We start from the raw sequence: 24279 nt of genomic DNA on the forward strand, positions 1-24279 counted from the left end.
TCGCACGCCGTCAACAGACCACTGTGAACTTAGGGCCCCCAGACCACCCCATTAGGTGCACACTGACCCCAGCCAACCCATCAGCTGTATGGGCCCGCTCCAGCACAACCAGTACCATCTTGTTAGCTGGGATGGTGTGTGTGGGGAGTGTAATGTGTATGTGCAGCTGCAGCTTATCAGCCTCCCGAGTGTCAATCACGGACCCAGCAAATCCCGCACCGTTTTTCATTGGAATCAATAGTGTTCTACGTGGCGCCGGTGCTAGCCCCTCCACAGTCACTGAATCGATCCAGGTTCAGCGCCAGTTTTCCTGTCGTGAAAGTACACGAATTCTGCAACGGCGTCAACACATAGTCTCAGAAACGGAGAATCCCGCCCATTATTTCCCCGGCAGCAATCCATGTTGTCTTTCTTTACTAAATCAATATGCGTTCAAATGGCTATTAAATTTGTCCCAAAACAGCAAAGATTATGAATAGATTTTTCTTCTTCTGGAAATTTTTTCCAAATTTCTATGTTGTTGATATGAGTGTTCTAACTTAACATGTTAAATTTCTTTCTTACAGAACCATCCTCAAAATCCACTGCAGGTATGCTCTACACATATCCTTGTGGCTGTAATTTCAGGGACAGAAATGATCGCTGAAAACCAAAAATTTGATTGCTTGAATTTGTCACTTTAGAAAAATTTCTCATCCCTGAAACCATTGTCCTGAATGTGTTCTGCACTTTTCTGCACTCTCTTCACTTCCTTCCCAGAGCAGCGCTTAGATTTGGACACAATGAAGTTTAGGCTGAACTAGATCCTGAATACAAGTTTATGATAACCTATTTGCTCTTGTACTCAATATCCTTGTTAATAAAGCAAGGAGAATGGTTTCCCCTATTTACCAATCTCGACTCCTATCCTTCAGTTATGATTCATGCACGTGTACATGCAGGTCCCAGTGGTCCTGTACTCCCATTAGAGTTGTACCTTTATCATCTGAAAACATTAAAATACCCTGTACACCAAGGTCTGGATCATTAATGTACAACAGGAGAATCAATGGTCCAATCATTGATCTCTGGGGAACACCACTTCAAATCTTCTCCCAGCCTGTAGAACACCCAGTAACCACGACGCTCTGTTTCTTGTCACTCAAGCAATTTTGTATCCATGGCGCTGCTGTCTTTTTTATTCAATGAGCTATCAATTTTCTAACAAGTATTTTGAGCGACCCCATATCAACTGTCTCCTGGACGTCCTTGTACACCACACCAACTGTCCTGCAAACATTGAGTCTCTCTGGTTCCTGTTCACAAATGCGCATCAAGCTAGGTAGACCTGGGTGGAATTCTCCGTTGGTTGATGATGAAATTGCAAAATGCGATTGTTGAGAATAGGTTCCGACATTAAAATCCCGGTGGGGGCCGACTTGACGAAAATTCATAATTCTAGGTCACCTCGACAGTGGCATCAATGCGGTCCGGAACAGACGTTCAGTAAATACCGTTGGCATGTCATTGATGGGCCTGAACCGGTATTTTCTGAGGCCTACGTGATGCTCCGCCTCGGATGGGCTGAGTTCCCGAAGGCGCAGTTCAGTGGTGCTTTTGAAAGTCCATGATACCGGTGTCGTGGCTTCTCAGGGAGAGAGAGGGGGTTTGGAAAGTGTCCAACATCACCATAGTTTGTTGATAGTTGTGCCGCTGGCAGGGGCCTTCTGCCAGGGCCGGGGGGAGTAGCGGAGGATGGCCAGGAGGTCGGCTGTGGGGTCGGGGTGGACGGGCACTGAACAGCATTTCCACAGCCGGCAAGGCAGCCATGCAGCTGCGCATGCCGGCAACAGACCACTGTGAACTTAGGGCCCCCCAGACCACCCCATTAGGTGCACTCTGACCCCAGCCAACCCATCAGCTGTATGGGCACGCTCCAGCACAACCAGTACCATCTTGTTAGCTGGGATGGTGTGTGTGGGGAGTGTAATGTGTATGTGCAGCTGCAGCTTATCAGCCTCCAGAGTGTCAAGCACGGACCCAGCAAATCCAGCACCGTTTTTCATTGGAATCAATAGTGTTCTACGTGGCGCCGGTGCTAGCCCCTCCACAGTCACTGAATCGATCCAGGTTCAGCACCAGTTTTCCTGTCGTGAAAGTACACGAATTCTGCAACGGCGTCAACATATAGTCTCAGAAACGGAGAATCCCGCCCATTATTTCCCCGGCAGCAATCCATGTTGTCTTTCTTTACTAAATCAATATGCGTTCAAGTGGCTATTAAATTTGTCCCAAAACAGCAAAGATTATGAATAGATTTTTCTTCTTCTGGAAATTTTTTCCAAAATTCTATGTTGTTGATATGAGTGTTCTAACTTAACATGTTAAATTTCTTTCTTATAGAACCATCCTCAAAATCCACTGCAGGTATGCTCTACACATATCCTTGTGGCTGTAATTTCAGGGACAGGAATGATCGCTGAAAACCAAAAATTTGATTGCTTGAATTTGTCACTTTAGAAACATTTCTCATCCCTGAAACCATTGTCCTGAATGTGTTCTGCACTTTTCTGCACTCTCTTCACTTCCTTCCCAGAGCAGCGCTTAGATTTGGACACAATGAAGTTTTGGCTGAACTAGAGCCTGAATACAAGTTTATGATAACCTATTTGCTCTTGTACTCAATATCCTTGTTAATAAAGCAAGGAGAATGGTTTCCCCTATTTACCAATCTCGCCTCCTATCCTTCAGTTATGACTCATGCACATATACATACAGGTCCCAGTGGTCCTGTACTCCCATTAGAGTTGTATCTTGATCCTCTGAAAACATTAAAATACCCTGTACACCAAGGTCTGGAACATTAATGTACAACAGGAGAAGCAATGGTCCGATCATTGATCTCTGGGGAACACCACTTTGTTGCGCACAAAGACTCCGTGAGACGAATAGAGTGAAGTCGATGAGGCTTTATTAAGCGTGTCTGTTCCCCCGCAGCTCGATAGTAGAATGGCCTGCGGGGGAGGACTCCGGCTTCTTATACTCGCCTTCAGGGCGGAGCTAGGGGTCAACGGCCAACCAGGACCCGGGATCTGTCAGCCAATGACATTAGGGCTTCCAGTCCCACATGACCCCTAATACATACTACCACATTCACCCCTTGTCAAAAATGAACCCGGCGGGGTGATGCTTCGCATGGTGGTAAGGGTTTACAGGGCTGGTCCTGGGAGGAAAACATTCACAGGGCAATACAGTATGTACAATTTTGTCCTGTTTCAACTATTTACAGAAGGTATCGGGAGAAAAGCAAAATGTTCTTGTGAAAAGTCCATATATTGATTTAGATCGACGCCACGAGTCGGTCGGGCGGTCTGGTCGTCCGTGTCGATCGCCTCGGCCCCGGTGGTGGTGCTTGTACCGGTGTTGTCGTCTCCGGGAGCCTTACGGTTTCAGCTTGGGCTTTATTCTTGGTCGGGCCTGAGGGGAGGGGAACCGATCCTCCTGGGAAGGGGGCGGTCGCGGGGTACGGCGGTGGCATGAAGGGGGGGGTTGGGTGAATGGTGTCGGGGGGGTGTGTGTGTTGCCGGCGGGCGCCAGATCCCGCAGGGAGACCGTGTCCTGTCGGCCGTCGGGGTACTCCACGTAAGCGTACTGCGGGTTCGCGTGGAGGAGGTGAGCCCTTTCGACCAACGGGTCCGCCTTGTGTGCCCGCACATGCTTTCGGAGCAAGATGGGTCCTGGGGCCGCCAGCCAGGTCGGCAGCGACGTTCCAGAGGAGGACCTCCTAGGGAAGACAAGGAGACACTCATGAGGCGTTTGATTAGTGCTCGTACATAATAGCGACCGGATGGAGTGGAGAGCGTCCGGGAGGACCTCCTGCCACCGTGAAACTGGGAGGTCCCTGGACCGTAGGGCCAGTAGGACGGTCTTCCAGACCGTGCCGTTCTCCCTCTCTACTTGCCCGTTCCCCCGGGGGTTGTAGCTGGTCGTCCTGCTTGAGGCTATGCCCTTGCTGAGCAGGAACTGGCGCAGCTCGTCACTCATGAAAGAGGACCCCCTGTCGCTGTGGACGTATGAGGGGCAACCGAACAGTGTGAAGATGGTGTTCAGGGCTTTAATGCCTGTGGCCGCGGTCATGTCAGAGCAGGGAATGGTGAATGGGAAGCGGGAGTATTCGTCCACCACATTAAGAAAGTATGTGTTGCGGTCGGTGGAGGGGAGGGGCCCCCTGAAATCGAGACTAAGGCGTTCAAAGGGGTGGGAAGCCTTAATCAGATGCGCACCATCCGGCCTGAAAAAATGCGGTTTGCATTCCGCGCAGATGTGGCAGTCCCTTGTGACTGTACGGACCTCCTCTAAAGTGTATGGGAGATTGCGGGACTTGATAAAGTGGAAAAACCGAGTGACCCCCGGGTGGCAGAGGTCCTCGTGGAGGGTTTGGAGGCGGTTAATTTGTGCGTTGGCACGGGATAGGGCATCGGACGGCTCGTTCAGCTTTCCGGGACGATACAAAATCTCGTAGTTGAAGGTGGAGAGCTTGATCCTCCACCTTAAGATCTTGTCGTTTTTGATTTTGCCCCGCAGTGCATTATCGAACATGAAGGCTACCGACCGTTGGTCGGTGAGGAGAGTGAATCTCCTGCCGGCCAGGTAATGCCTCCAATGTCGCACAGCTTCCACTATGGCTTGGGCTTCCTTTTCCACTGAGGAGTGGCGGATTTCTGAAGCGTGGAGGGTTCGAGAGAAAAAGGCCACGGGTCTGCCCGCTTGGTTAAGGGTGGCCGCTAGAGCTACGTCGGAGGCGTCGCTCTCGACCTGGAAGGGGAGGGACTCGTCGATGGCGCGCATCGTGGCCTTTGCGATATCCGCTTTGATGCGGCTGAAGGCCTGGCAAGCCTCTGTCGACAGAGGGAAGGTCGTGGTCTGTGTTAGGGGGCGGGCCTTGTCTGCGTACTGGGGGACCCACTGGGCGTAGTATGAAAAAACCCCCAGGCAGCGTTTCAGGGCTTTTGAGCAGTGCGGGAGGGGAAATTCCATGAGGGCGCGCATACGTTCGGGGTCGGGGCCTATTATCCCATTGCGCACTACGTAGCCCAGAATGGCTAGCCGGTTGGTGCTAAAAACGCACTTGTCCTCGTTGTACGTGAGGTTCAAGGCTTTGGCGGTCTGGAGGAATTTTTGGAGGTTGGCGTCGTGGTCCTGCTGGTCGTGGCCGCAGATGGTTACATTGTTGAGATACGGGAACGTGGCCCGCAACCCATGTTGATCAACCATTCGGTCCATCTCCCGTTGGAAGACCGAGACCCCGTTTGTGACGCCAAATGGGACCCTTAGGAAATGGTATAATCGCCCGTCTGCCTCGAAGGCTGTGTACTTGCGGTCACTTGGGCGGATGGGGAGTTGATGGTAGGCGGACTTGTGGTGCACGGTGGAGAAGACTTTATATTGGGCAATCCGATTGACCATGTCGGATATGCGGGGGAGAGGGTACGCGTCTAGTTGTGTGTACCTGTTGATGGTCTGGCTATAGTCTATGACCATCCTTTGTTTCTCCCCTGTCTTCACTACTACCACCTGTGCTCTCCAGGGACTATTGCTGGCCTGGATTATGCCTTCCTTTAGTAGCCGCTGGACTTCGGACCGAATGAAGGTCCGGTCCTGGGCGCTGTACCGTCTGCTCCTAGTGGCGACGGGTTTGCAATCCGGAGTGAGGTTCGCAAACAAGGACGGGGGTTGCACCTTGAGGGTTGCGAGGCCGCAGATAGTGAGTGGGGGTATTGGGCCGCCGAATTTGAACGTAAGGCTCTGTAGATTGCACTGGAAATCTAATCCCAGTAAGGTGGGGGCGCAGAGTTGGGGAAGGACGTGTAGTTTGTAGTTTTTGAACTCCCTCCCCTGCACTGTTAGGGTAACTATGCAGAAACCTTGGATCTGTACGGAGTGGGATCCTGCAGCTAGGGAAATCTTTTGTGCGCTGGGATAGGTGGTCAAGGAACAGTGTCTTACCGTGTCGGGGTGGATAAAGCTCTCCGTGCTCCCGGAGTCGACTAGGCATGATGTCTCGTGGCCGTTTATTAGCACCGTTGTCGTCGTTGTCTGGAGTGTCCGGGGCCGAGCTTGATCGAGCGTAATTGAAGCGAGACGTGGTTGTAGTAGTGGAGTGGGGTCCGTTGTTGCCGTCCAAGATGGCGTCGGGGATGAACAAAATGGCTGCCCCCATACATCGCACATGGCTGGGGGGTCACAAGATGGCGGCGGGGGTGGACAAAATGGCCGCCCCCACGCGTCGTACAGGTCTGGGGTGGTCCAAGATGGCGGTGCCCTTCCTCCCCTCGTGGTGGCCGGGACCCAAAATGGCGGCGTGTGCGGGTCGCACATGGGGCACTGGGGGGGTTGGGGTGCGTTAGGACCGCGCGGGGCTCCCTCATCTCTGGGGACAGCGGTGGTCGGGACCCAAGTTGGTAGCGCCGGCGGGTCAGACGTGGGGCGCGGGGGGGGTTTGGGGGGGTGTTAGAGGCGCGCAGAACTCCCTCTTCTCCGGGGAGAGCGGTGGTCGGGACCCAAAGTGGTAGCGCCGGCGGGTCACACATGGGGCGCGGGGGGGGGGGTTGGGGAGCGTAAGCGGCGTGCAGGGCTCCCTGTTCTCCCGGGACCGCGGTGGTCGGGACCCAGAGCGGCTGCGCCTGCGGGTCGTACATGGGGCGCTGGGGGGGTTGGGGAGCGTAAACGGCTTGCAGGGCTCCCTGTTCTCCCGGGACAGCGGCGACCTCGCGGGACCGGCACACGACCGCGAAATGGCCCTTTTTCCCGCAGCTCTTGCAGATTGCTGCGCGGGCCGGGCAGCGCTGCCGGGGGTGTTTCGCCTGGCCGCAGAAATAGCAGCGGGCGCCCCCGGTGCGGCTTGGCGTTTGGACCGCGCAAGCCTGTGGGGTGTCCGGGGGGGGGGTGGGGTTGTCGTGACGGGCACGTACGGAGCCCAATGGGCTGCCGCGCGGTCGGGGCCGTAGGCACGGGTATTACGCGCGGCCACGTCTAGGGAGGCTGCTAGGGCCCGGGCCTCTGAGAGTCCTAGCGACTCTCTTTCTAGAAGTCTTTGGCGGATTTGGGAGGAATTCATACCTGCCACAAAAGCATCGCGCATTAACATGTCCGTGTGTTCATTTGCGTTCACCAAAGGGCAGCTGCAGGCTCGTCCCAAAATCAGCAGCGCGGCGTAGAATTCGTCCATCGATTCTCCGGGACCTTGCCGTCTCGTCGCGAGCTGGTAGCGAGCGTAGATTTGGTTAACTGGGTGGACATAGAGACTTTTCAGTGCTGCGAACGCCGTCTGGAAATCCTCCGCGTCTTCGATGAGGGAGAAAATCTCCGTGCTCACCCTCGAGTGCAGGACCTGTAGTTTTTGGTCTTCTGTGACCCGGCCGGTGGCCGTTCTGAGGTAGGCCTCGAAACAAGTCTGCCAGTGCTTGAAGGCTGCTGCCGCATTCACTGTGTGGGAGCTGATCCTCAGGCATTCCGGGATGATCCTGAGCTCCATAGTCCTTTTTAGGCACGCTTAATAAATTGTAGCGCACAAAGCCTCCGTGAGACGAATAGAGTGAAGTTGATGAGGCTTTATTAAGCGTGTCTGTTCCCCCGCAGCTCGATAGTAGAATGGCCTGCGGGGGAGGACTCCGGCTTCTTATACTCCGCCTTCAGGGCGGAGCTAGAGGTCAACGGCCAACCAGGACCCGGGATCTGTCAGCCAATGACATTAGGGCTTCCAGTCCCACATGACCCCTAATACAAACTACCACACACTTCAAATCTTCTCCCAGCCTGTAGATCATCCAGTAACCACGACGCTCTGTTTCCAGTCACTCAAGCAATTTTGTATCCATGGCGCTGCTGTCTTTTTTATTCAATGAGGTATAAATTTTTGAACAAGTATTTTGAGAGACCCCGTATCAACTGTCTCCTGGACGTCCTTGTACACCACACTAACTGTCCTGCAAACATTGATTCTCTCTGGTTCCTGTTCACAAATGTGCATCAAGTTAGGTAGCCCTGGGTGGAATTCTCCGTTGGCTGATGATGAAATTGCAAAATGCGATTGTTGAGAAGAGGTTCCGACATTAAAATCCCGGTGGGGGCCGACTTGACGAAAATTCATAAATCTAGGTCACCTCGACAGTGGCATCAATGCGGTCCGGAACAGACATTCAGTAAATACCGTTGGCATGTCATTGATGGGCCTGAACCGGTATTTTCTGAGGCCTACGTGATGCTCCGCCTCCGAAGGGCTGAGTTCCCGAAGGCGCAGTTCAGTGGTGCTTTTAAAAGTCCATGAAACCGGTGTCGTGGCTTCTCAGGGAGAGAGAGGGGGTTTGGAAAGTGTCCAACATCACTATAGTTTGTTGATAGTTGTGCCGCTGGCAGGGGCCTTCTGCCAGGTCCGGGGGGAGTAGCGGAGGATGGCCAGGAGGTAGGCTGTGGGGCCGGGGTGGACGGGCACTGAACAGCATTTCCACAGCCGGCAAGGCAGCCATGCAGCTGCGCACGCCGGCAACTGACCACTGTGAACTGAGGGCCCCCCAGACCACCCCATTAGGTGCACTCTGACCCCAGCCAACCCATCAGCTGTATGGGCACGCTCCAGCACAACCAGTACCATCTTGTTAGCTGGGATGATGTGTGTGGGGAGTGTAATGCGCAGCTGCAGCTTATCAGCCTCCCGAGTGTCAATCACGGACCCAGCAAATCCCGCACCGTTTTTCATTGGAATCAATAGTGTTCTACGTGGCGCCGGTGCTAGCCCCTCCACAGTCACTGAATCGATCCAGGTTCAGCACCAGTTTTCCTGTCGTGAAAGTACACGAATTCTGCAACGGCGTCAACACATAGTCTCAGAAACGGAGAATCCCGCCCATTATTTCCCCTGCAGCAATCCATGTTGTCTTTCTTTACTAAATCAATATGCGTTCAAGTGGCTATTAAATTTGTCCCAAAACAGCAAAGTTTATGAATAGCTTTTCTTCTTCCAGAAATTTTTTCCAAAATTCAATGTTGTTGATATGAGTGTTCTAACTTAACATGTTAAATTTCTTTCTTACAGAACCATCTGCAAACCCCACTGCAGGTATGCTCTACAGATATCCTTGTGGCTGTAATTTCAGGGACTGGAATGATCGCTGAAAACCAAAAATTTGATTGCTTGAATTTGTCACTTTAGAAAAATTTCTCATCCCTGAAACCATTGTCCTGAATGTGTTCTGCACTTTTCTGCACTCTCTCCACTTCCTTCCCAGAGCAGCACTTAGATTTGGACACAATGAAGTTTAGGCTGAACTAGAGCCTGAATACAAGTTTATGATAACCTATTTGCTCTTGTACTCAATATCCTTGTTAATAAAGCAAGGAGAATGGTTTCCCCTAATTATCAATCTCGCCTCCTATCCTTCAGTTATGATTCATGCACGTGTACATGCAGGTCCCAGTGGTCCTGTACTCCCATTAGAGTTGTACCTTTATCCTCTGAAAACATTAAAATACCCTGTACACCAATGTCTGGATCATTAATGTACAACAGGAGAATCAATGGTCCGATCATTGATCTCTGGGAAACACCACTTCAAATCCTCTCCCAGCCTGTAGAACACCCAGTAACCATGACGCTCTGTTTCTTGTCACTCAAGCAATTTAGTATCCATGGCGCTGCTGTCCTTTTTATTCAATGAGCTATAAATTTTCTAACAAGTATTTTGAGCGACCCCATATCAACTGTCTCCTGGACGTCATTGTACACCGCACCAACTGTCCTGCAAACATTGAGTCTCTCTGGTTCCTGTTCACAAATGCGCATCAAGTTAGGTAGACCTGGGTGGAATTCTCCGTTGGTTGATGATGAAATTGCAAAATGCGATTGTTGAGAATAGGTTCCGACATTAAAATCCCGGTGGGGGTCGACTTGACGAAAATTCATAATTCTAGGTCACCTCGACAGTGGCATCAATGCAGTCCGGAACACACGTTCAGTAAATACCGTTGGCATGTCATTGATGGGCCTGAACCGGCATTTTCTGAGGCCTACTTGATGCTCCGCCTCCGATGGCTGAGTTCCCGAAGGTGCAGTTCAGTGGTGCTTTTAAAGGTCCATGAAACCGGTGTCGTGGCTTCTCAGGGAGAGAGAGGGGGTTTGGAAAGTGTCCAACATCACTATAGTTTGTTGATAGTTGTACCGCTGGCAGGGGCCTTCTGCCAGGTCCAGGGGGAGTAGCGGAGGATGGCCAGGAGGTAGGCTGTGGGGTCGGGGTGGACGGGCACTGAACAGCATTTCCACAGCCGGCAAGGCAGCCATGCAACTGCGCACGCCGGCAACAGACCACTGTGAACTTAGGGCCCCCCAGACCACCCCATTATGTGCACTCTGACCCCAGCCAACCCATCAGCTGTGTGGGCACGCTCCAGCACAACCAGTACCATCTTGTTAGCTGGGATGGTGTGTGTGGGGAGTGTAATGTGTATGTGCAGCTGCAGCTTATCAGCCTCCAGAGTGTCAATCACGGACCCAGCAAATCCAGCACCGTTTTTCATTGGAATCAATAGTGTTCTACGTGGCACAGGTGCTAGCCCCTCCACAGTCACTGAATCGATCCAGGTTCAGCGCCAGCGTTCCTGTCGTGAAAGTACACGAATTCTGCAACGGCGTCAACACCTAGTCTCAGAAACTGAGAATCCCCCCCATTATTTCCCCGGCAGCAATCCATGTTGTCTTTCTTTACTAAATCAATATGCGTTCAAGTGGCTATTAAATTTGTCCCAAAACAGCAAAGATTATGAATAGATTTTTCTTCTTCCAGAAATTTTTGCCAAAATTCTATGTTGTTGATATGAGTGTTCCAACTTAACATGTTAAATTTCTTTCTTACAGAACCATCCGCAAACCCCACTGCAGGTATGCTCTACACATTTCCTTGTGGCTGTAATTTCAGGGACAGGAATGATCGCTGAAAACCAAAAATTTGATTGCTTGAATTTGTCACTTTAGAAAAATTTCTCATCCCTGAAACCATTGTGCTGAATGTGTTCTGCACTTTTCTGCACTCTCTTCACTTCCTTCCCAGAGCAGCACTTAGATTTGGACACAATGAAGTTTCGGCTGAACTAGAGCCTGAATACAAGTTTATGATAACCTATTTGCTCTTGTACTCAATATCCTTGTTAATAAAGCTAGGTGAATTGTTTCCCCTATTAACCAATCTCGCCTCCTATCCTTCAGTTATGACTCATGCACATATACATACAGGTCCCAGTGGTTCTGTACTCCCATTAGAGTTGTACCTTTATCCTCTGAAAACATTAAAATACCCTGTACACCAAGGTCTGGATCATTAATGTACAACAGGAGAAGCAATGGTCCGATCATTGATCTCTGGGGAACACCACTTTGTAGCGCACAAAGACTCCGTGAGACGAATTGAGTGAAGTCGATGAGGCTTTATTAAGCGTGTCTGTTCCCCCGCAGCTCGATAGTAGAATGGCCTGCGGGGGAGGACTCCGGCTTCTTATACTCCGCCTTCAGGGCAGAGCTAGAGGTCAACGGCCAACCAGGACCCGGGATCTGTCAGCCAATGACATTAGGGCTTCCAGTCCCACATGACCCCTAATACATACTACCACATTCACCCCTTGTCAAAAATGAACCCGGCGTGGTGATGCTTCGCATGGTGGTAAGGGTTTGCAGGGCTGGTCCTGGGTGGAAAACATTCACAGGGCAATACAGTATGTACAATTTTGTCTGTTTCAACTACTTACAGAAGGTATCGGGAGAAAAGCAAAATGTTCTTGTGAAAAGTCCATATATTGATTTAGATCGACGCCACGAGTCGATCGGGCGGTCTGGTCGTCCGTGTCGATCGCCTCGGCCCCGGTGGTGGTGGTGGTGCTTGTACCAGTGTTGTCGTCTCCGGGAGCCTTACGGTTTCAGCTTGGGCTTTATTCTTGGTCAGGCCTGAGGGAAGGGGAACAGATCCTCCTGGGAAGGGGGCGGTCGCGGGGTGCGGCGGTGGCAGGAAGGGGGGGGTTGGGTGAATGGTGTCGGGGGGGTGTGTGTGTTGCCGGCGGGCGCCAGATCCCGCAGGGAGACCGTGTCCTGTCGGCCGTCGGGGTACTCCACGTAAGCGTACTGCGGGTTCGCGTGGAGGAGGTGAACCCTTTCGACCAACGGGTCCGCCTTGTGTGCCCGCACATGCTTTCGGAGCAAGATGGGTCCTGGGGCCGCCAGCCAGGTCGGCAGCGACGTTCCAGAGGAGGACCTCCTAGGGAAGACAAGGAGACGCTCATGAGGCGTTTGATTAGTGCTCGTACATAATAGCGACCGGATGGAGTGGAGAGCGTCCGCGAGGACCTCCTGCCACCTTGAAACTGGGAGGTCCCTGGACCGTTGGGCCAGTAGGACGGTCTTCCAGACCGTGCTGTTCTCCCTCTCTATTTGCCCGTTCCCCCGGGGGTTGTAGCTGGTCGTCCTGCTTGAGGCTATGCCCTTGCTGAGCAGGAACTGGCGCAGCTCGTCACTCATGAAAGAGGACCCCCTGTCGCTGTGGACGTATGAGGGGCAACCGAACAGTGTGAAGATGGTGTTCAGGGCTTTAATGACTGTGGCCGCGGTCATGTCAGAGCAGGGAATGGCGAATGGGAAGCGGGAGTATTCGTCCACCACATTAAGAAAGTATGTGTTGCGGTCAGTGGAGGGGAGGGGCCCTTTGAAATCGAGACTAAGGCGTTCAAAGGGGCAGGAAGCCTTAATCAGATGCGCACCATCCGGCCTGTAAAAATGCGGTTTGCATTCTGCGCAGATGTGGCAGTCCCTTGTGACTGTACGGACCTCCTCTAAAGAGCATGGGAGATTGCGGGACTTGATAAAGTGGAAAAACCGAGTGACCCCCGGGTGGCAGAGGTCCTCGTGGAGGGTTTGGAGGCGGTTAATTTGTGCGTTGGCACATGTGCCGCGGGATAGGGCATCGGACGGCTCGTTCAGCTTTCCGGGACGATGCAAATCTCGTAGTTGAAGGTGGAGAGCTCGATCCTCCACCTTAAGATCTTGTCGTTTTTGATTTTGCCCCGCAGTGCATTATCGAACATGAAGGCGACCGACCGTTGGTCAGTGAGGAGAGTGAATCTCCTGCCGGCCAGGTAATGCCTCCAATGTCGCACAGCTTCCACTATGGCTTGGGCTTCCTTTCCCACTGAGGAGTGGCGGATTTCTGAAGCGTGGAGGGTTCGAGAGAAAAAGGCCACGGGTCTGCCTGCTTGGTTAAGGGTGGCCGCTAGAGCTACGTCGCTCTCGACCTGGAAGGGGAGGGACTCGTCGATGGCGCGCATCGTGGCCTTTGCGATATCCGCTTTGATGCGGCTGAAGGCCTGGCAAGCCTCTGTCGACAGAGGGAAGGTCGTGGTCTGTATTAGGGGGCGGGCCTTGTCTGCGTACTGGGGGACCCACTGGGCGTAGTATGAAAAAACCCCCAGGCAGCGTTTCAGGGCTTTTGAGCAGTGCGGGAGGGGAAATTCCATGAGGGCGCGCATACGTTCGGGGTCGGGGCTTATTATCCCATTGCGCACTACGTAGCCCAGAATGGCTAGCCGGTTGGTGCTAAAAACGCACTTGCCCTCGTTGTACGTGAGGTTCAAGGCTTTGGCGGTCTGGAGGAATTTTTGGAGGTTGGCGTCGTGGTCCTGCTGATCGTGGCCGCAGATGGTTACATTGTTGAGATACGGGAACGTGGCCCGCAACCCATGTTGATCAACCATTCGGTCCATCTCCCGTTGGAAGACCGAGACCCCGTTTGTGACGCCAAATGGGACCCTTAGGAAATGGTATAATCGCCAGTCTGCCTCGAAGGCTGTGTACTTGCGGTCACTTGGGCGGAAGGGGAGCTGATGGTAGGCGGACTTGAGGTCCACGGTGGAGAAGGCTTTATATTGGGCAATCCGATTGACCATGTCGGATATGCGGGGGAGAGGGTACGCGTCTAGTTGTGTGTACCTGTTGATGGTCTGGCTATAGTCTATGACCATCCTTTGTTTCTCCCCTGTCTTCACTACTACCACCTGTGCTCTCCAGGGCCTATTGCTGGCCTGGATTATGCCTTCCTTTAGTAGCCGCTGGACTTCGGACCGAATGAAGGTCCGGTCCTGGGCGCTGTACCGTCTGCTCCTAGTGGCGACGGGTTTGCAATCCGGGGTGAGGTTCGCAAACAAGGACGGGGGTTGCACCTTGAGGGTTGCGAGGCCGCAGATAGTGAGTGGGGGTATGGGGCCGCCGAATTTGAACGTAAGGCTCTGTAGATTGCACTGGAAATCTAATCCCAGTAAGGTGGGGGCGCAGAGTTGGGGAAGGACGTGTAGTTTGTAGTTTTTGAACTCCCTCCCCTGCACCGTTAGGGTAACTATGCCGAAACCTTGGATCTGTACAGAGTGGGATCCTGCAGCTCGGGAAATCTTTTGTGCGCTGGGATAGGTGGTCAAGGAACAGTGTCTTACCGTGTCGGGGTGGATAAAGCTCTCCGTGCTCCCGGAGTCGACAAGGCATGGTGTCTCGTGGCTGTTTATTAGCACCGTTGTCGTCGTCGTCTGGAGTGTCCGGGGCCGAGCTTGATCGAGCGTAATTGAAGCGAGACGTGGTTGTAGTAGTGGAGTGGGGTCCGTTGTTGCCGTCCAAGATGGCGTCGGGGATGAACAAAATGGCTGCCCCCATACATCGCACATGGCTGGGGGGTCACAAGATGGCGGCGGGGGTGGGCAAGATGGCCGCGCCCCACGCGTCGTACAGGTCTGGGGTGGTCCAAGATGGCGGCGCCCTTCCTCCCCTCGTGGTGGCCGGGACCCAAAATGGCGGCGTCTACGGGTCGCACATGGGGCGCTGGGGGGGTTGGGGAGCGTTAGGACCGCGCGGGGCTCCCTCATCTCTGGGGACAGCGGTGGTCGGGACCCAAGTTGGTAGCGCCGGCGGGTCAGACGTGGGGCGCGGGGGGGGGGTTTGGGGGGCATTAGAGACGCGCAGAACTCCCTCTTCTCCGGGGAGAGCGGTGGTCGGGACCCAAAGTGGTAGCGCCGGCGGGTCATACATGGGGCGCGGGGGGGGGGGGGGGTTGGGGAGCGTAAGTGGCGTGCAGGGCTCCCTGTTCTCCCGGGACCGCGGTGGTCGGGACCCAGAGCGGCTGCGCCTGCGGGTCGTACATGGGGCGCTGGGGGGGTTGGGGAGCGTAAACGGCTTGCAGGGCTCCCTGTTCTCCCGGGACAGCGGCGACCTCGCGGGACCGGCACACAACCGTGAAATGGCCTTTTTTCCCGCAGCTCTTGCAGATTGCTGCGCGGGCCGGGCAGCGCTGCCGGGGGTGTTTCGCCTGCCCCCAGAAATAGCAGCGGGCGCCCCTGGTGCGACTTGGCGTTTGGACCGCGCAAGCCTGTGGGGTGTCCGGGGAGGGGGGTGGGTTTGTCGCGACGGGTACGTACGGAGCCCAATGGGCTGCCGCGCGGTCGGGGCCGTAGGCACGGGTATTACGCGCGGCCACGTCTAGGGAGGCTGCTAGGGCCCGGGCCTTTGAGAGTCCTAGCGACTCTCTTTCTAGAAGTCTTTGGCGGATTTGGGAGGAATTCATACCTGCCACAAAAGCATCGCGCATTAACATGTCCGTGTGTTCATTTGCGTTCACCGAAGGGCAGCTGCAGGCTCGTCCCAAAATCAGCAGCGCGGTGTAGAATTCGTCCATCGATTCTCCGGGACCTTGCCATCTCGTCGCGAGCTGGTAGCGAGCGTAGATTTGGTTAACTGGGCGGACATAGAGACTTTTCAGTGCTGCGAACGCCGTCTGGAAATCCTCCGCGTCTTCGATGAGGGAGAAAATCTCCGTGCTCACCCTCGAGTGCAGGACCTGTAGTTTTTGGTCATCTGTGACCCGGCCGGTGGCCGTTCTGAGGTAGGCCTCGAAACAAGTCTGCCAGTGCTTGAAGGCTGCTGCCGCGTTCACTGCGTGGGGGCTGATCCTCAGGCATTCCGGGATGATCCTGAGCTCCATAGTCCTTTTTAGGCACGCTTAATAAATTGTAGCGCACAAAGCCTCCGTGAGACGAATAGAGTGAAGTCGATGAGGCTTTATTAAGCGTGTCTGTTCCCCCGCAGCTCGATAGTAGAATGGCCTGCGGGGGAGGACTCCAGCTTCTTATACTCCGCCTTCAGGGTGGAGCTAGAGGTCAACGGCCAACCAGGACCCGGGATCTGTCAGCCAATGACATTAGGGCTTCCAGTCCCACATGACCCCGAATACATACTACCACACACTTCAAATCTTCTCCCAGCCTGTAGATCATCCAGTAACCACGACGCTCTGTTTCCTGTCACTCAAGCAATTTTGTATCCATGGCGCTGCTGTCTTTTTTATTCAATGAGGTATAAATTTTCTAACAAGTATTTTGAGCGACCCCGTATCAACTGTCTCCTGGACGTCCTTGTATACCACACCAACTGTCCTGCAAACATTGAGTCTCTCTGGTTCCTGTTCACAAATGTGCATCAAGTTAGGTAGCCCTGGGTGGAATTCTCCGTTGGCTGATGATGAAATTGCAAAATGCGATTGTTGAGAATAGGTTCCGACATTAAAATCCCGGTGGGGGCCGACTTGACGAAAATTCATAAATCTAGGTCACCTCGACAGTGGCATCAAGGCGGTCCGGAACAGACGTTCAGTAAATACCGTTGGCATGTCATTGATGGGCCTGAACCGGTATTTTCTGAGGCCTACGTGATGCTCCGTCTCCGATGGGCTGAGTTCCCGAAGGCGCAGTTCAGTGGTGCTTTTAAAAGTCCATGAAACCGGTGTCGTGGCTTCTCAGGGAGAGAGAGGGGGTTTGGAAAGTGTCCAACATCACTATAGTTTGTTGATAGTTGTGCCGCTGGCAGGGGCCTTCTGCCAGGTCCGGGGGGAGTAGCGGAGGATGGCCAGGAGGTAGGCTGTGGGGTCGGGGTGGACGGGCACTGAACAGCATTTCCACAGCCGGCAAGGCAGCCATGCAGCTGCGCACGCCGGCAACAGACCACTGTGAATTTAGGGCCCCCAGACCACCCCATTAGGTGCACTCTGACCCCAGCCAACCCATCAGCTGTATGGGCACGCTCCAGCACAACCAGTACCATCTTGTTAGCTGGGTACTTGGATAATGAGCACATTTTACAGTGGGCCAAGCAGACACGGAGCTGTAAGTGGGACAACAGTATCCTGCGGGTTTACCAAGGCCTGAGTGCGGAGGTGCCCAGTAGAAGAGCGGGCTTCAACCAGATTATGTCAATCCTTTTTCAGAAAAAGGTGAAATTCGGACTGTTGTATCCGGCCCGTCTCGGGGTCACGCACGGGAACAGCACTTTTATTTTGAGTCGCCTGAGGATGCGCTGAACTTCTTGAAAAGGAAAGGACTGGTGGTGGACTGAGAACTTTTGAACTTTGCTGCAACGTTCTTGTTTTTTTTAATTTTATTTTTCTGTTCTTTTAAAATAAAAAGTTTCTAGTTTTTTGTTTTGTGGAAGCTGTTTGTCATGCCTTTTTCATTGATTTGGGACCAGCGGTAGAGCTGAGTGAGTTAAGGTTTTCATTTGCACTGTTGGGGATGGAGGTGTGCTTTTTTAGATCTTGGTGTTTTTCTGTCGGGCAATTGTGTGGGGATTGTTTGATGTTGGAGTATGTTTGTATGAGCGGAGGGGAGGGTGGGGAGGGAACAATAGGTGGGAGACTATCCGGTGCCAGGGATGGGAGCCACCAAGCTAGCTGCGCGGGCTAGCTCACAGAAGCGCAGTGGGGGGTGTACATATGTCCGGTTTATTAAAGGGGTTGGGTTACAGAGTGTTGTTACTAGGGGGGGAGTGGAGGGTAAATGTTCTGCTGATGAGGGAGGGACTTGGGCTAAGGGAGAGATGGGAGGTTGGGGGCGGAGGCTGCCTGGGGGCGGACCAATGGAGGCGCGGAGCATGGGCTGGAGGCGGGCTCAGAAAAGGGGATGGCTGATCGGCGAAGTGGGGGGCAATGAGCCTCCCAACTAGGCTGATCACCTGGAATGTTCGAGAGTTAAATGGGCCGGTCAAGAGGGCATGTGTGTTCGCGCATCTTAGGGAACTGAAGGCGGACGTGGTAATGTTGCAGGAGACGCACCTCAGAGTAACTGACCAGATTAGAATGAGGTAAGGCTGGGTCAGTCAGGTCCTTCACTCAGACTAGAGGGATCGTGATCCTGATCAATAAGTGGGTGATGTCTGAGGCGGGTAGAATAGTCTCGGATGTGGGAGGTCGGTACATTATGGTCAGTGGGAAACTGGAGGGGGTGCAGGTGGTATTAGTAAATGTGTATGCACCAAATTGGGATGATGTGGAGTTTATAAAGAGGATGCTGGGGAAGATACCGGACCTGGACTTTCACAGGTTGGTCATGGGAGGGAACTTCAACACAGTTATTGACCTTGTTGTGTTCTGCTTCTTCGTGTAGCATAAGCTGCTTCCTTGATGTATGCTTTGACAAAGGAAGGTCCAGACTTTGTAATGAGTTCAATATGTTTATTGAACTATTAACACAGTTCTTAAATGAGTTCGACTCTCCTGCTAATCTAACTATAGTAACTCAGCCTAACTAAGCCAGTCTGCTCTAAGCCACGTGCTGGGTATGATGCTGTTGATCAACCCTGATGTACTCTCTAGATGTCTGTCTGTGGAAAGAGGCAGAGTATGTGTGCCCTGTCCTTTTATATGGGTCGTGAAGTGCCCCCTTGTGGTAATGCCATCTCTGAGTGTCCTGATTACCCATTGGTTGTGTCCTGTTGTAATGACCCATTGGCTGTATGTCTGCATGTCATGACATCTCTGGTGCTCCCTCTAGTGGTTACTTAGTTGTAGTGTATTTACATTAACCCCTTGTGTATATACAGTGATGCATATCACCACATCCCCCTTTTTTCGTGTTACATATTTTCTGTACTGGGTTAAAGAAAATTGAACAAAATAGGTAGATAAGTGATGACATGTACAAGTCATGATGACAGTGATGATTATACAATACCAAATAATATTCATGAGTCCAAAGTTCATGAATTTATATGGTCGAGTGGCTTTCTTGTTTTGTTATTGAAGTGTCGATGTTGATGTTGTCATTTCCTTGTGAACCCGTCAGTGTCCCTGTGCTTAAGGAACCAAAAAGTCATCAGGAGGAGTTCAAATGGCCAAATCACTTTGTTGTCTTATTTGGACTCTTTTATTGTTTCGATGCTTGTGGTAGCGATTCTTGATGTCATCTTTCCTGTCTGACCTGGACTGGTGTCTGTATTTGCGGTATTGATGCCCTATGTCAGATGCCTTGAAAGCTTGTCTGCTTGTCTGTAGTGCAGCAAACGTGAATTTGTAAGATGCGTTATCATGCCATGGTATGTCTGCATACTTGCCATTGTCTTGAGCTGTGCTGTCACAGTGTCCTGCATTTGCAGAGTTGTACCATGCCGTACCAGTCGTTGTTCCAGTGTTGTTGGTTTTGTCGTGCTTGTTGTTGACGTTGGTGCCTTTGGTACGCTTTTTGTTGTTGGCTGTGTTGTTGTTTTTGTAGATTTTGTTGTTGTGTTTGTTGTGCTCAATGACCATTCCGAGTGGAGAATTTGTGTCCTTCACAAAGTTACTTGTGTCAGTGTCCTTTGTGGCATCTGCTGTTTCATTGAGCATTTTGTCTTTGATTCCTCGGTGCTCCCCGTCTGGAGTCATGTCCGGTTCACTTGAATCATCTTTGGCTTGTTGATGCTCCCCGTCTGGAGTCCGTTCTGGTTCACCTGAAGCATCTTTGGTTTCTTGATGGTCCTCTGTTGGAGTCATTTCAGGTTCACCTGAATCATCTTTGGTTTCCTGATGCTCCTCGTCTGGAGTCAAAATGTTCAAGATTTAATTTTTTTGTGGAGAGGCTCGAGTGGATGAGGTTTCAATTGACGTGGTTGCACTGGACTCACGAGTAGTTTCACTTAGATTGTCGAGTACCTTGAGTCATCTATCAGTCTCGCTGTGATGTTGCACATCTTGTATAGGAATTGTGATGCCTTTGTCACTTGTCTCACATACAGTGGGTAGACTTGCAGTGTCTCCTTGTTGGTTAGATGAGCTGGGTAGACTGTCAGCGTCTTCTTCTGGTGGCTCAAGTAATCTGGGTAGACTGTCATAGTCTTTATGTTGTTCATGTGAGCGTGGCAGACTTGCATCGTCTGCTGCTGGTTACTCAGATAAGGTGGATAGATCTTCATGGACTTGTTCATGCATGGGCTGCGCTTTGGAGTATTGAGTTGCTCCCGTTGTGGAGTCTATCAACGAGCTTGCTGTGGAGGCTTGTTTTGCTCTCTCTGTGGAGTCTTTCATCGCTCTCTGTGTGGAGTCGGGGACTCTTCGTGGCGCTTGGACCACCCTCTGTGTGGAGTCAGGGACTCTTTGTGGTGCGTGGACTACCCTCTGTGTGGAGTTGGGGACTCTTCGTAGTGCGTGGACCACCCTCTGCGTGGAGTTGGGGACTCTTCGTGGTGCGTGGACCACCCTCTGTGTGGAGTCGGGGAGTCTTCGTGGTGTATGGACCACTTTTTGTGTGGCATCAGGCTGCTCTCTGTGGGCTTCTTCTTCTTTGTGGGTATTTGATAGGTCACTGTCATCCAATATATCAACGATCTGCCATGGCATCATGGCATTGGATCCATCTGCCATGAGTAGAGTCGTGTTGAGCTTTTCAACCGCGTTGCTGATGCTGTGATCAACATATCCGAATAACTCAGCCATGTCTGAGTAGTATACGTCGATAAACCAATTATCTTCTTGTGTTTCGGTATTGTCATTGCGCTCTCTGTGTCCAAGGAAGAAATTATCGTCTGAGTAGTAGTCTTCATGGACCAAATCATCTCTTTGGGCAGTGCTAACTGCTTGTTGCAGGGTTCTGCGGAGGTTACTTTCAACTATTGGTAGAAGTTCAGGCATTGTTCTGTCTTTCGAGGTGAAAAATGGTGTTTTGCGGCTTTAAAACTCTTCTTTTTAATTTTCGGACATTTCCCCTTTAAGTGGGCGTGGTCCAGGGCCTCTGACGTCATGACTCCCTTGACGTAAAGCGTAGGAATAGATTGCGCATGCGCAAATCGCTTTTCCTTTACTGTGCGCTCTTTTCGCAACTGTGCATGCGCAGCTTCTCACACATGCGCAAAACACTGTTTTGCGGTTCGCGTCGTCCAGGGAACTGCGCATGTGCGGACTGGGCCGGCTGGATACGCGCAAGATGGCTGCCAATCAAAATTGACGTTTGCTTCTGTTGCAACCCTACCTCTGCCTCGTGGTGAGTATTGGCACCAGTTGTACCGATTTCTTTTGTGTTTACCTCGCAGTAGCTTTCAAATTTGTCCAGGACTGTCTGGAATTGCGTTCTGTCCTACCCTCTGGAGTATTTAAAGGAGTTGAAGGGGTGGTGGACACAGGCTACTCGGTGATCACAATCTCAGACTATGCTCCGCATTGGGTTGACCTGCAGGTTAGTTAAGACAGTAACCAGCGCCCGCAATGGAGGTTCGATGTGGGACTTTTGGCTGACAAAGGTGTGTGCGAGCGGCTAAGAAATGTATTCAGAACTACCTGCAGGTCAACGACACGGGGGAAATTTCAGCAGCAATGGTCTGGGAAGCACTGATGGCAGTGGTTAGAGGGGAGCTGATCTCGATACAGGCCCATAGGGAGAAGGCAGACAGGGCAGAGACGGACCGACTGAGAAGGGGGATACTACAGATCGAGAGTAGGTATGCGGAGACCCCAGAGGCAGCGCTTTTGAGGGAATGGCGGAGGCTACAGGCGGAGTTCGGCTTGTTTTTTTTTAATAAACATTTTATGGAGGTATTTTTTGGCATCGTAACAGCTGGATATAAACAATGTACATAAAAATATAAACATAGTGCAAACACCACCTCCCTCCCACACAGGTCCCACCATTAATTAACCCCCAATCTACACTCACCTAACCTCACCCCCCCCCCCCCTTCTGCTGACGATTAATTCTCTGCGAAGAAGTCGATGAATGGTTGCCACCTCTGACCTCTGGGCGAACCCTGACAGTGACCCTCTCATGGCGAACTTAATTTTCTCCAGGCAGAGAAAGCTAGCCATGTCTGATAGCCAGGTCTCCGACTTTGGGGGGCCTTGAGTCCCTCCATGCTAGTAATATCCGCCTCCGGGCTACCAGGGAAGCAAAGGCCAGAACATCTGCCTCTTTCTCCTCCTGGATTCCCGGATCCTGCGACACCCCAAAAATTGCAACCTCTGGCCTCAATGCCACCCTTGCATTTAATACCTTGGACATGACATCCGCAAACCCCCGCCAAAATCCCCTCAGTTTTGGACATGCCCAGAACATGTGGACATGGTTTGCTGGTCCTCCTGCACACTTTTCGCACCTATCCTCCACCCCAATGAATCTGCTCATCCGGGCATGTGAGCCCGGTGAACGACCTTGAATTGAATCAGTTCGAATCTGGCACAAGTTGCGGTCGCGTTGACTCTACTCAACGCGTCCGCCGAAAGGCCCTCCTCCATCTCTCCCCCCTGCTCCTCCTCCCACTGTCGCTTCAGCTCCTCGGTCTGCGTCTCCTCTGATCCCATAAGCTCCTTCTCAAAGTCAGAAACGCTCCCCTCTCCTCTCCATCCTCTGGAAACTACCCTGTCCTGAATCCCCCTTAGCAGCAGGAGTGGGAAGGTTGGTACCTGTCTACGCAGAAAGTCCAGCACCTGCAGATATCGAAATTTGTTTCCCCCCGCCAATGCAAACTTCTCCTCCAGCACCCTCATACTCGGAAAGCTCCCCTCTATAAACAAGTCCCCCATCCTCTCAATCCCCGCTCTCCACCATATTCGGAATCCCCCGTCCATCCTCCCCGGGGGCAAACCGGTGATTATCGCAAATTGGGGAGCAAACAGATGCTCCCCCTGCTCCCCCATGTCTCCTCCATTCCCCCCTGACTCTCAAGGCCGCCACCACCACGGGGCTGGTGGAGTACCGTGCTGGCGGGAACGGCAGAGGTGCTGATAGCTATCTGTACTAACCTGCAGGTCACCCCAGTGTGGAGCATGGCCCGAGATCGTGATCGCCGAGTACCCTGTGTCCACCACCCCTGCCAGCTAGGCCCTACCCAAGACAAAGAAATCGATCCGAGAGTACACCTTATGCACGTGGGAGTAGAAGGAGAACTCCTTCACCCTCGGCTGCCTAAATCTCCATGGATCCCCCCCCCCCGCCTTCCCCCCCCATCTGCTCCATGAACCCTTTCAGCTCCTTTGCCTTGCTGGCATTCGGCCCGTTTTCAAACATGACCGATCCAGACCAGGATCAATAACTGTATTAAAGTCCCCTCCCATGATCAGCTTGTGCAAGTCCAGGTCCGGTATCTTCCCCAACATCCGTTTTATAAATTCCACGTCATCCCAATTTGATGCATATACATTACCCAGCACTACCTTCATCCCATCCAGCTTACCACTAACCATAATATATCGACTCCCCACATCCGAAACTATTCTGCCCACCTCAAATATCACCTGCTTATTAATCAAGATTGCAACCCCTCTAGTCTTTGTATCCAGCCCCGAGTGGAAAACCTGACTGACCCAGAGTTTCCGCAATCTAACCTGGTCCACTACTCTAAGATGCGTCTCGTGCAGCATTACCACGTCTGCCTTCAGTCCCCTCTGCTGCACGAACACAGGTTCCCTCTTAACCGGCCCATTTAACCCTCGTACATTCCAGGTGATCAGCCTAGTTGGGGGGCAAAGTGCCTCCCCCTCTGCCGATCAGCCATCCCCCTTCTTGGGCCCGCCTCCAGCCCATGTGCCACACTTCCTCCGGCCCGCCCCCCGGCAGCCCCCGCATCCGACCTCCTCTCAGTCCCTCCACCAAAGTTCCTCCCTCGTCAGCAGAACAACTCCCCCCCTCCCCCCCCTAGCAACACTACTCTGAAACCTAACCCAGATAGTAAACTAATCATATGCACCCCCCCCCCCCCCCACTGTGCTTCGGTGAGCTAGCTCACCCAGCTAGCTTGGTGGCCCTCACCCCCGGCACCAAAAAGTCTCCCACCTATTGTTCCCTCACTCCCCTCTCCCCCGCTCATACAAACAAATTCCCTCATCTAACAATCCCCACACAATCACCCAACTGAAAAAAAAAACAACCCCACCAACCGAAACCCAAACAAGCACGTCTCCATCCCACAAAGGTGCACATCAACAAAAAAAGACATTGCCGACA

General features: G+C 52.4%; 1 protein-coding gene across 23 annotated transcripts in view; it reads left to right on the plus strand.

Annotated features, from left to right (window-relative positions):
• The window catches only part of LOC140389119 (mucin-13-like), a 206150-nt gene that overhangs the window by 77588 nt on the left and 104283 nt on the right, over window positions 1-24279 (plus strand). For 18 of the 23 annotated variants that reach the window (XM_072473279.1, XM_072473344.1, XM_072473286.1 and 15 more), the window contains 4 exons: window positions 567-590; window positions 2383-2406; window positions 9071-9094; window positions 10886-10909. In XM_072473279.1, the coding sequence (XP_072329380.1) occupies window positions 567-590; window positions 2383-2406; window positions 9071-9094; window positions 10886-10909 (96 nt within the window). The remainder of the gene's footprint in view (window positions 1-566; window positions 591-2382; window positions 2407-9070; window positions 9095-10885; window positions 10910-24279) is intronic. The other 5 variants (XM_072473324.1, XM_072473330.1, XM_072473359.1 and 2 more) reach the window with 2 other exon arrangements.

Source organism: Scyliorhinus torazame, chromosome 2, assembly GCF_047496885.1.
Source record: "Scyliorhinus torazame isolate Kashiwa2021f chromosome 2, sScyTor2.1, whole genome shotgun sequence".
NCBI classification, from domain to species: domain Eukaryota; kingdom Metazoa; phylum Chordata; class Chondrichthyes; order Carcharhiniformes; family Scyliorhinidae; genus Scyliorhinus; species Scyliorhinus torazame.